This window comes from Echinops telfairi, unplaced genomic scaffold, assembly GCF_000313985.2.
Source record: "Echinops telfairi isolate 266 unplaced genomic scaffold, ASM31398v2 ScPeMD7_7417;HRSCAF=8455, whole genome shotgun sequence".
Classification (NCBI taxonomy): Eukaryota; Metazoa; Chordata; class Mammalia; order Afrosoricida; family Tenrecidae; genus Echinops; species Echinops telfairi.
Window position 1 is genome coordinate 4,291,986 of NW_022111317.1, and position 10,649 is coordinate 4,302,634.

General features: G+C 61.0%; 2 protein-coding genes across 2 annotated transcripts in view; one reads left to right on the plus strand and one right to left on the minus strand.

The window, feature by feature from the left end:
- The first annotated feature begins 183 nt into the window (after positions 1 to 183).
- On the plus strand, positions 184 to 3,745 carry CTSF (cathepsin F). The gene is made up of 10 exons (XM_004713561.2): positions 184 to 288; positions 749 to 862; positions 984 to 1,129; positions 1,212 to 1,308; positions 1,386 to 1,466; positions 2,364 to 2,483; positions 2,560 to 2,624; positions 2,701 to 2,791; positions 3,052 to 3,110; positions 3,212 to 3,745. Exons 1-10 carry the CDS (start codon positions 228 to 230, stop codon positions 3,284 to 3,286), a joined length of 909 nt encoding a protein of 302 aa, XP_004713618.1. The 5' UTR covers positions 184 to 227; the 3' UTR covers positions 3,287 to 3,745.
- A 206-nt stretch (positions 3,746 to 3,951) lies between these two features.
- ACTN3 (actinin alpha 3) overlaps positions 3,952 to 10,649 on the minus strand; it is a 15,341-nt gene continuing 8,643 nt past the window's right edge. Inside the window, exons 8-21 of the mRNA XM_004713560.3 lie at positions 10,304 to 10,389; positions 9,795 to 9,887; positions 9,146 to 9,376; positions 8,874 to 9,021; positions 7,523 to 7,673; positions 6,834 to 6,942; positions 6,604 to 6,744; positions 6,266 to 6,448; positions 5,745 to 5,879; positions 5,433 to 5,612; positions 4,976 to 5,122; positions 4,819 to 4,884; positions 4,249 to 4,407; positions 3,952 to 4,143 (exon numbers count right to left, since the gene is read on the minus strand). Of these exons, the coding sequence (XP_004713617.1) occupies positions 3,985 to 4,143; positions 4,249 to 4,407; positions 4,819 to 4,884; positions 4,976 to 5,122; positions 5,433 to 5,612; positions 5,745 to 5,879; positions 6,266 to 6,448; positions 6,604 to 6,744; positions 6,834 to 6,942; positions 7,523 to 7,673; positions 8,874 to 9,021; positions 9,146 to 9,376; positions 9,795 to 9,887; positions 10,304 to 10,389 (1,988 nt within the window). The 3' untranslated portion in view covers positions 3,952 to 3,984. The remainder of the gene's footprint in view (positions 4,144 to 4,248; positions 4,408 to 4,818; positions 4,885 to 4,975; positions 5,123 to 5,432; positions 5,613 to 5,744; positions 5,880 to 6,265; positions 6,449 to 6,603; positions 6,745 to 6,833; positions 6,943 to 7,522; positions 7,674 to 8,873; positions 9,022 to 9,145; positions 9,377 to 9,794; positions 9,888 to 10,303; positions 10,390 to 10,649) is intronic.

The following is a 10,649-nucleotide window of genomic DNA, read 5'->3' on the forward strand; positions in this document are numbered from 1 at the left end:
TTCTCAACCTTCCTAATGCCGGGACCCTTTCATACAGTTCCTCCTGTGATAGTGACCCCCAACCATACAATTATTTTCATTGCTACTTCACCACTGTCATTTTGCTACTGTTATGAATCGGGCCACCCTGTGAAAGGGTCATTTGACCCCCTAAAGGGGTTGCGACCCACAGGTTGAGAACCACTGCTGTAAATCTCTCTGGCCTTTTTTAGGACTTCACAGACAAGATGGCCTCCATCTTCAAGAACTTTGTCACCACCTACAACCGGACGTATGGGACAAAGGAGGGTGAGGGTCCAGCCTTGGTTAGACCTGTCGCAGCCAGAATGGGGGCTGGTGGAAGGGAAGGGCATGGGTGACCTTTCAGGGACCTCTAAGGCTTGAGTCTTTGTCCACAACCAGACAGCCACCCCAAGCACCTGGTCTCTTTTTCCCTATATCCTTAATCGAAAACCGTGTGGTTTTGCTGAGTCAGGGCACAGTGGGGTGGGGTGTGGAGGGTGGTTTTTCCTGAGGCAGCATGCCCTTCTACCCCCCATCCCCCATGCTCCCAGCACCTCGTGCCTGGTGCTAACACCCCAGTTACTCCCTTTTAGTTTCCCTAAGTCAGCAACAGCTCCCACTCTGTCCTTTCCACCCTACTCCACCCTAGGGCTGTGTTCTCTTTAAAAAAAAAAAAAAAAAGAACAGTGAGCCCACACACTTAACAATTGGGGTGCCGCTGCTTCCCCCCGCACCCCACCCTCAGAAACCAGCTGGCGAATGTCCGTCTTCACCAACAACATGATCCGAGCGCAGAAGATCCAGTCCCTGGACCGCGGCACTGCTAAGTATGGGGTCACCAAGTTCAGCGACCTCACAGGTAGGCCTGGTGGCCAGGGCCCTCTCGGATCTGGAGGCCACAGGGCCTGCCCCCCGAGGTCCCTGGCCAGGGCTGGCTTAGAAGACACCCCAACCCCACCCCGTCCCCGCTTGGCCCACAGAGGAGGAGTTCCGCACCATCTACCTGAACCCCCTCCTAAGAGAGGACTCTGGCAAGAAATTACACCGTGTCAAGATGCCCAATGATCCCGCGCCTCCTGATTGGGACTGGAGGCCGAAGGGAGCCGTCACCAAAGTCAAGGACCAGGTTGGTGTGTGGAGTGGCAGGAGGGTGGGCCAAGCTGGGCAGGGGTCCGGACTTGATTCTGCCCATCTATCCTCTGTCCCAGGGTATGTGTGGCTCCTGCTGGGCCTTCTCCGTGGTCGGCAACGTGGAGGGCCAGTGGTACCTGAACCAGGGATCCCTACTCTCCCTCTCGGAGCAGGGTGAGCCTCCCGCTCGGCCCCCCACCCCTGCCCAGCCCCTCCAGGGGGCTCCTCTGGACCGGCCTTCTGTCTCCTAGAGCTCTTGGACTGTGACAAGGTGGACAAAGCCTGCATGGGTGGCATCCCCTCCAACGCCTACGAAGCCATAAGGACCCTGGGTACGGACTGGGCGGACGTGGGAGCGGGGACAGGAATCAGGCTGAGGGAGAGAGATGGGGGCGGATCATGGAGAACCGGGTTCAGACCTTCACATTGATCCTTAGTGGCTAAAGTCCTTGAGCCAAGCAGCCCGCTCTGAGCCTTGGTGGCCTTGGCTGTGAAATGGGGTACAGCTTGTCACAACCCCCTCCCCCATAGGATTGCCTTGAGTGTCAAGTGAGGACACAGATGTGACTCTCTCGGCACAGGGCAGAGGCTCATAACACAGGGCCTGAGAGAGGTTCTGCTGCTCGGAGAGCCACTGAGCCCAGCTGGCAATGCAGCAGTCCTAGGTGCGCTGCAGTGGTGGCGGGGTGAAGGGGAGAGGGCCCGAGGAGGTAGCACCAAGGCCAGCCCAGGACCTGGGTGACTGGACACAGATGGTCAGGTGGGGACACACGCAAGCCCAAGTCCACAGCCAGGCAGGCGCCCCAAGCCAAACCCTCAGCTGGGAGGTCAATGTTGGCCATCGGGTCCATCCCTGCCACTGTGCTCCCTCCTTACTGCCCCTCCGAAGCCTCTGATGTGTTGGCCCTGGAACGGGGCCTCGGGCGGAGGGGTGCTGAGAAATAGGCCACATATTCAAGGGGTTAGCCCAGCCTCTGGTGAGGAGAGGGCTCCCTCACTACCCTGGAGTCCGTTCCAGCTCAGAGACCCCGTCGGACAGGATGGAACTGTATCGGGGGTGGGGGGTGTGTGTCCGATACTATGAACCGGTCCAAGGGCAGAAAGTCTCATCTTTTCTCGGGAGGCGAGGTTGTCCATTTCAAACTGCCGGCCTTGTGGTTAGCAGCCCCAGCGAGTGGTAAATGGGGGTCTACCTTGTGTCCGCCGACCCCACCCCCATCACTCCCCAGGAGGGCTGGAGACGGAGGAAGACTACAGCTACAGGGCCCGCATGCAGGCCTGCAGTTACTCTGCCGACAAGGCCAGGGTCTACATCAACGACTCCCTGGAGTTGAGTCAGAACGAGCACAGTGAGTTACTGGGCAGGCAGAGCCCCAGAGGGACGGGGGGCCCAGGCGCCCACTGACACCGCCCCTCCTGTCGCAGAGCTGGCATCCTGGCTGGCCAAGAATGGCCCCATCTCCGTGGCCATCAACGCCTTTGGCATGCAGGTGAGGCCTGGCTGGCGGCGGCGCCCCTCCTCCCCCTCCTTGGAGCGGGGGCCGCTACTCCCTGTTCTCCCCCCAGTTCTACCGCCACGGGATCGCCCACCCTCTGCGGCCCCTCTGCAGCCCTTGGCTCATTGATCACGCTGTGCTGCTCGTGGGTTATGGCAACCGTGAGTCCCACCACCCAGCCAGCCCAGGGCCTGGGCCTCAGGGCCCCGGGAGCACCTGCTGAAGGGCTGGGGCTACAGGCCAGGCTGCACCTCCCAGCCCCTTCCTGAGGGAAGGCTGAGCCTGGGGCAGGCAGGGTCCAAGCCCGTAGCTGCAGCAGGGGGTACACCATCTGCTGGTACCCCCCTGTTGAAGGGTGCAAAGTACTTGGGGCCACGTAGGGAGTTGGGGGCCCCTGACGCGGGGTTTACATGCTCCCCAGGCTCCAGCGACCTCTTCTGGGCCATCAAGAACAGCTGGGGCACCGACTGGGGCGAAGAGGTGAGTAGCACCCATTGGGGCCCTGGCCACGCTCCCTCTCCCCGAATCCTGCTGCTGACCTAGCCGCAGCCCCTCACCAGCCCTCCCTCACCCCTTCCCAGGGCTACTACTACCTGCATCGCGGCTCCGGGGCCTGTGGGGTGAACACGATGGCCAGCTCGGCAGTGGTGGACTGAAGTGCTACCAGCTCAGGACCTGGTGCCGACCACAGCTTCCCTGCCTCAGCTAGGGCCGAATGGCCAGGCTCTTCCTCGGGAGGCACAGCTAGCAGAGGGCAGGCACTGGGCACCTTGGAGTGAACTGAGGGCAGAGGGGCACAGCCCCACCTTCCCTCCACCCGCCCGACCCAGAGCCCCCCCAAGTGCACCTTTGCTGAATTGAGATAGCAAAGAGGCTCTTGGGGTGAAGGATGATACTGGGCCGCCGAAGCTGGGGCTCGAACCCTGGACACGGTAAGGAACAGTGGGGAGAGGCTCTGGTCTCAGCCCAGCTCTGCCCCAGCAGGCTCTGGCCTCCTGCTGCAGCTCACCTCCGTCTAATGTCAGGCATGCCCTGGTCCCCCTGGATTGGGGGACAGGGTCCCCACCCACAGCTAAAGCAACTAACACTAATAAAGAGGTGTCCTGCCCACCCCACCCCACGTAGCATGAGTGTTCATTTCCTGTAGGCAAGCGGGGGCAAGGGGGCAGCTGGTCCTGACCAGGAGCCTGGGACCCAGTTTCTGCCTCTGGTACCAGAAAGAAATGGGAAGCGAGCCAAGGAGGGTCTTTATTCAGAATCACTTTCTCTGAGGCCCCTGCCCCGAAGAACAGAAAGGGTCTTGCCACGAGAACCACCCCGTCCCGGCCTCGCATCGAGAAGCCCCAGGTGCAGGTCAGAGGTCGCTCTCCCCGTAGAGGGCGCTGGAGAAGGCCACGTAGTCCAGGGCTCCGGCTGGGGCCCCGGAGCCCTTGTAGGGAGTCATGCGGCGGATGCAGTACTCGGCCTGCTCGGCCGGGAGCTCCCGCCGTAGCTCCTCCGAGGTGATGTAGCTCTGGGGAGCAGGGGCAGGTGCCGCCGCTCACTCAGCTGGCCAAGCCAGCCTGCCTCCTGCCCACCCCCACCAGCTACCACCTCCCCCCACCCCCACCTGGCTCACCTTGTCTCCAGCCAGGATCTTGAAGGAGGCCACCACCTGCTCAGCCGTGTCTGTCTCAGCTGTCTCTCGGGTCATGAAGTCAATGAAGGCCTGGAAGGTCACGACGCCGGTGGCGTTGGAGTCCACCATGGTCATGATGCGGGCAAACTCCACTTCCCCCTGTAAGACAGGCCGGGCACAGTGCCCAAGGTGGTAAAGCCAGGGCAGCTCCCAGTGCCCCTTCTAGGGCGCCGATCAGCTCACTCTGCATGCCCCCCCACCCTAGTCCTCAAGAGATGACCTCCTGTTGCCTCAGCCAGTGCTGGCTCTGGGGGCTTCCTACCAAGCCAATGCCCCCTGCTGCCCGGGGCTACACGGACCCCTCTCTGTAGTCAAATAAGTGGTACTAGCTCCATTATCAGCTGGTACCTCCCTGGGTCCAAATCTTAAACTGAGGATATTCCAGCAAGCTCACTTACCTCTCTGAGCCTTTCCTCGCCCCTGTGTAAAATGGGGGTAGTTTCCGAACCACCGGAGGTGACGAGGTTTGACTGAGGGGCTCCCTGGGGCAGGTGTGGGGGGGTCACTCACCAGGTCGTAGCCCATAGAGATGAGGCAGGCACGGAAGTCATCGGGCTCCATCATCCCATTGCGCTTCTGCAGGTGGGGTGTGGGCATCAGGCCCCGTCCCCCAGCTCCATTAGCTCCTTAGCACAGCACCCCGCCCCCAGGCCCAGGCCCCGCTGACCCGGTCGAAGTGGTTGAAGGACGCCCGGAACTCATTGAGCTGCTCCTGGCTCAGGCCCTTGGCGTCCCGGGTCAGAACCTGGTTCTCCACCTCGTTGATGGTGCGGGCGATGGAGGTGAGCAGCTGCTCCCAGCCCACACGGATGTGCTGGGAGAGGAGCCGCCAGTCAGTGGGCGGCCCGGCCCCACTCCCAACCTGCTGGGTGACCCTGGGCCAGTCCACAGAGCGTCTTCCAGCGGCCCTTCTGCCCCGGCTAATCATGTGTCGGCGTTCTGTGACTCACTGTCCCCATGGGGTCACTTCCCCTCTGTGGACCTCAGCATCCCCCCTGGGTCCATGAGGGTCCTGGCCGAGCTGAGCTGGGGACCCTCCCAAGTCGAACAAGCTCTTTGCTGTTGAGACCGCCCCAGGGCCCCTCCAGCCGCCGCCTCCACCCCTGCCGGTGGCCGTGAGGCACCTCCATGCTGTAGACGGTGTGCTTGTTGTCAAACACCAGGCTCTCCTGCAGCAGCTGGTGGTCGCCCTCCAGCCGGTCAATGTTGCTCTTGTAGTTGATAATGTTTTGCTCCTGTTGCCGCAGCCCGGCCATCTGTTCCTCCAGGGAACCCATCATCCCTGTGGCCAGGCGCCCCACCTCCTACAGAGGGAGCTGGGCTGCACTGGGCTGCCTTGCCATCAGTAACTACTCCCTACCCCCGCCCTGCCCATGCGGGATGAGGGTTCCCGGCTCCCCAGGGGCCAACCCCCCCCCACGCCACTGAGCCCCTACCTCCACCTTGCCCTGAATCCACGGCCCGATGGCGTTGGCCTGGGCTGCAAACTGTCGCCGAACCCTGTCGTTCATCTGCTGGCGGGCCAGCTCCTCCTGCAGCGTCTGGTCACGACTGGGCACCAGCTTGCGGACCTGGGAAGGAGGTGGCTGTGCCAGGGGCAGCTCTGGGGAAACTAGCCCTCCAAACCTCCATACTTGCTGTCTTGGGCAGTGTGACTTTGGGCAAGCCACCCAACCTCTCTGGGCATCCAGATCTTTGTAAAATGGGACCGCTGACATGAGTTATATTGGAACCCAGGTGGCTTGAGAGAGGTGGCCCCCACACATGTACCCAGATAGGAAAACAATGCTGCTGTGGCGGCCATAAGACGGGCAAGGTGTTCATTCAGTGTCTGGTGGAGTCGGTGGCAGACCCCAGACCCCAAAGTGGCCACTCCTCTCCTTTCTCATGAGATGTCCGAGGTGTCAGAGTGGGAAGGAGTAGAGTGGATGGAGAAGGGGAGTTGGGTGGTACTGACCGTGTCCCACTTGCTGTTGATGTCCTGTGGGGTGAGACTGATGTAGGGGTTGGTGGGGCTGAGCCGCAGGCCGTATGTCTGGCAGATCTTCTGGATCTCGCCTTGGATGCCCAGGATGGCACCACGCTCGCGGTCAGCCTCGGGTAAGGTTGCCTTGAACTGCTCGTGGGCCGTCACCAAGCTCTGGGAGGGTCACAGGCAGGAGGCCTCAGCTAGCACCCCCACCACCCGCAGGCAAGAGAGGGTAGCAGGTCCCAGGACAGGTTTTCTTCCTTCTTCCAGTCCACCCCTACCCCCGGGCCCCAGGCTGGCTGAGGGGCAGATACTATTGCGTCCACCTGGGTCTCCTCCACCGAGTGCACCAGCCACACGTCCTGCAGGTCCTCCACCGCGCTGTCCAGCCAGTTGTTAAAGGGCGCCGCCCGCCGTGCAAACTCCAGCTGCAGCTGGTCAATGGTCTCCAGCAACTTCTCCATCCGCTGGGGGCCGCGGGGAGGGCGGGTCAGCGGCCTGCACAGCCCCAGGCCTCTTGCCCCTCCACTCCCAGATCGGGGGTCCCCGGCCGCACCTCTAGCGCGTCCCGTCTCTTCTGGGTCAGCGTGCCCAAGCTGTCCCACTGGTCGCAGATGGCCTGGCAGCGGCTGTTCACTGAGGCCGCCTCATGGTAGTCCAGCTCACTGGGCCGGGGACAAGAACCAGTGTGGGGACAGACCTGGCCCAGACAGCCTCCTGACTGCCCTTCTGGGACTTGAACCCAGGCTGCGGACAGGCGCGGTGGCCCTTTCCTGGCAGCATCCTGGGGAGAAGGTCACCACGGCTCCAATCTCCAGGGGGTCATAGATGGAAGAGCAGGGCCAGGTGCTTCAAGGGCGGGTTCTGTGAGGGAAGCGGGGCTACAGAAGGAGGTGGGGCGTCCAGGGCAACTGGGGAAGGTTTGGGGCAGACAAGTTAGGGGTCAGGCCAAGTCAGGGACTGGTCGGTTAGAATGTGGACTCAGAGGGGTCCGGAGACAGGGGCGGGACGAAGCAGAGCGGATTGGGATGGGGGAAGACTTGGGTACCAAAGCTGCGAGACTGAGGGCGGGGCCTTCGGAGCCTTGAGGCGGGTTCAGGATAGTGCCCCGCCTACTCGAGCTGGACCAATTGGAGGCGTGTCTCCGGGCTGGGCCCTGCAGCAACTCACACCTACTTGAGCACCGCGGCCAGTGGGCGGGGCTCGGAGTTGAGGGGGTGGAGTCCGGGAGTGAGCCACGCCTACTTGAGCTCCTGGGCCAGCGCAGCGATGTGCTCCACGCGGTCCTGGTGCGCAGCCAGGTCGCTCTCAAAGGCTTCGTGGCGCCGCAGCAGCGCCCGCACCTCCTGCAGCGAGGCCGACTCGTAGTCGCGCTGGTTTAGCATCTCTTCCTTCCCTGCTCAGAGAGAAGCCCGCTCTGGTCACCCAGTGGCAGCCCGAGCAGCTGGGACAGTGCCTGGCACTTGGTAGCCCCTCAACGAATATTTGCCAGGTAAATGAACAGTGAATACAAAAGTGCTTTGTAGGTGATCATTACTCTAATTATTCAGAATATGCATTGCAGACACCATTTATGGGGTGCCCCTGTCTGGTATCGCAGAGGGTTAAACAGTGGGCTTCTAACCAGGTCAGCAGTGCAAACCCACTAGCCAGTCCCCAGGTGAAAGATGAGGCTGTCTGCACCCTTAAAAATCTATTGTCTCGGGAACTCTCAGGGGCGTTCTGGTCTACCTTACAGGGTTGCTAAGCCATGGGTTGGGTTGGGTTTGCTGTATTTTACAGAGGCGGTCCACTAAGGTTTACAGATGTTAGCGACCCACACAAGGCCACATGACACATCCAAAACTCCCTGCTTACCCACTACACCACTGGTGACTGTATACTTATGAGATACTTACTACAGTATATCCGATCATTGTTACTCCTTATGCCTACAATCCCTTCTTAGGGTTTGTTCATGATTTTTAGGCCAAATGCAAACCTAACCCTAACCCACTGACCCTGTGGGACGGAGTAAAGCTGCCTCCTGTGAGTTTCTGAGACCGTAACTCTTTACAGGAGCAGAAAGCCTCGTCTTTTGCCCGTGGAGAGGCCAGTGGTTTTGAACTGCTGACCTGTGTTTAGCAGCCCAAGGCAGAACCCACTGCATTACCAGGGCGCCTGTAATTTTTTAGGCAGGAGTCAGTTATTGGTAGGACTATCCTCTTTGGCAGAACACAGCTTCGGGTCTTCTTCACACAGGGCTACCCGGACTCATGATACATTTTCCGTGACAAATGATATGAAGGTTAGGAACTCATTACCTTTGGACATCAACTACACAGACAAATAAAATGCTAAATGACAAATGAATGAGAGGAGACTCATGGAAGGCCAGAGCCAGGAGGAATTTCGGGGCCTGTGACCCAGAAAGGGGCAGTGACTTGTTCAAGGTCGTACAGCACGTCGGGGGCATGTGCTGGAACTAGAAATCCGGCCTGCAGCAGCTGCCTCGCAGAGCACCTGGCTCTGTCCTGCGCCTGTTGCCAGGACCCTCTTCTCTCTACCTAACGTCGTCCCCACCTAACGAAGAGCCGAGGCCACGAGGTGGCCCTACCTCGGGTCCAGGCTTCATGGAGGGAGGCCTTCTGCCGGAACTTCTCGGCCAGGTGCTGCAGCCGCTGCAGCCGCCGGATCTCTGAGAGCAGCCAGTCCTCGTAGCCCTTCTCCGCCTGCTCCAGTCCTCTCCAGGCGTTAGCGATGTCCTGTGGGGCAGGTAGATGTGCTCTGCATCCCTCCTTACCCACTGTACAGATGGAGAGAGGGGTCCAAGATCCCCACACACACACACACACACACAGCGGGCATGGCTAGCCGGGCATGGCTCACCGACACCAGCTTGCCCTCGGAGGGCATGAAGGCAGGCCGGTGGCTCAGCCGCAGCTTGGTCTGCAGCGTGTTGAAGTTGATCTCCAGCTGACACTTCTCCTGCACACGGGGCGGCTTGTGCAGGCGCCGGTAGTCCCGGAAATCCTCTAGCTTGCGCTGCATGGCACTCATGCTGGGCTCCCCCGTGCGGTTCTCCAGCCAGGGCACCGTGCGGCGGATCCACTCCAGCAGCTGCCAGGGCCGGGCAGAGTGGAGCGCTGGGAGGCCTGCCCGCCCTCACCCAGCCTTCTCCACCCACACCCAGGTCCCAGCCAGAGGGAGCACTCTCAGGCAGGTTGGGGGACACGAGGGGTGGCGGACTTTCAGAAGGGAAGCCCACCCTATTTTGGGGAAGGAGGGGGTGATTCCTTTCAGGGTCCAGCGTCCAGTCTGGGTGACAGAGAGCAGAGGGCCACCCAACACCTGAAGATGAATGAATGGGTGCAGGGGTGGATCAGGGAAGGGCTGGGAGCCTGGGTGGGCAGAAGGGTGGGAGGAGACCCAGGAGAGGCCAAGGCTGCTGTGAGGACAGGGTGGGGTCTGCCGGCCCAGGCTGCAGAGAGCTCCAGGGTCAGGGAAAGGGAGAAGCCCTTTCTGGTCAGAGCCTTACCTCGCTGGCCAGCTTCTCGTATTCCTCCATCAGCTTCTCGTTTTCCTGGTTCACGGCCAGGACCTTGCAGATCCTGTTGGCCGCTGTCTCAGCCTGTGGCGGGGGCAGCCGAGAGCCAGCACTGACACAACCCATCGCGGACTCCCCCGCCCAGCCTCTCTCTGCAAAGTCCCTGAAGCCTGGGCTGGGGCAAGCAGGGGGAGCCCTGGGGGTGGCCAGGGGCACAGTGGCTGGCTAACCACAACCTTCGCAGTTTGAAACCACCAGCTGCTCCGAGGGAGAAAGACGAGGCTTTCTGCTCCCCTAAAGAGCGGCCCTCTCGGGGGAGCTTTAGCTTGTTCTGTAGGGGTCGCTATGAGTCGGAATGGACGGCAGTGAGAGGACACGCTGCCCCTCCAAGACCGAGTGTCTGCAGCAGGGACAGGGACCCTCCACCCACCTTGCACCAGGATGCTTCCAGATGGAGGAAGCAGCGCTCAGCTCAGGTGGCAACCGTGCGGCTTCCGTACCTGCTCAGCCCCAGCGAAGGCATGGTAGAAGCAGGAAACGTAGGTCATGACAGCCTTCTCGTCCGGCTTTGGGGTGTTGACGATGTCTGGGGAAGAGCAGGGAGGTGCTTACTGGCCAAAGTCAGGGAGGGGCATGTGCTCAAGCCCCCGCCCATGCAGCGATTGCCCTAGGGGTAGACAGCAGAGGGTGGAAAGATCTAGCCAGGGCCACCAGCCACAGGCTTGCCCAAACCCAGCATCGGCCTCTTTGCAGGAATGCGGAAGGGAGTGGGCCAAGGAGCAGATCCCACTGCCCTTCTGAGATCAGCCTCGAACTGTCTGTCTGTCTGCTTCCCATGTCCACGAA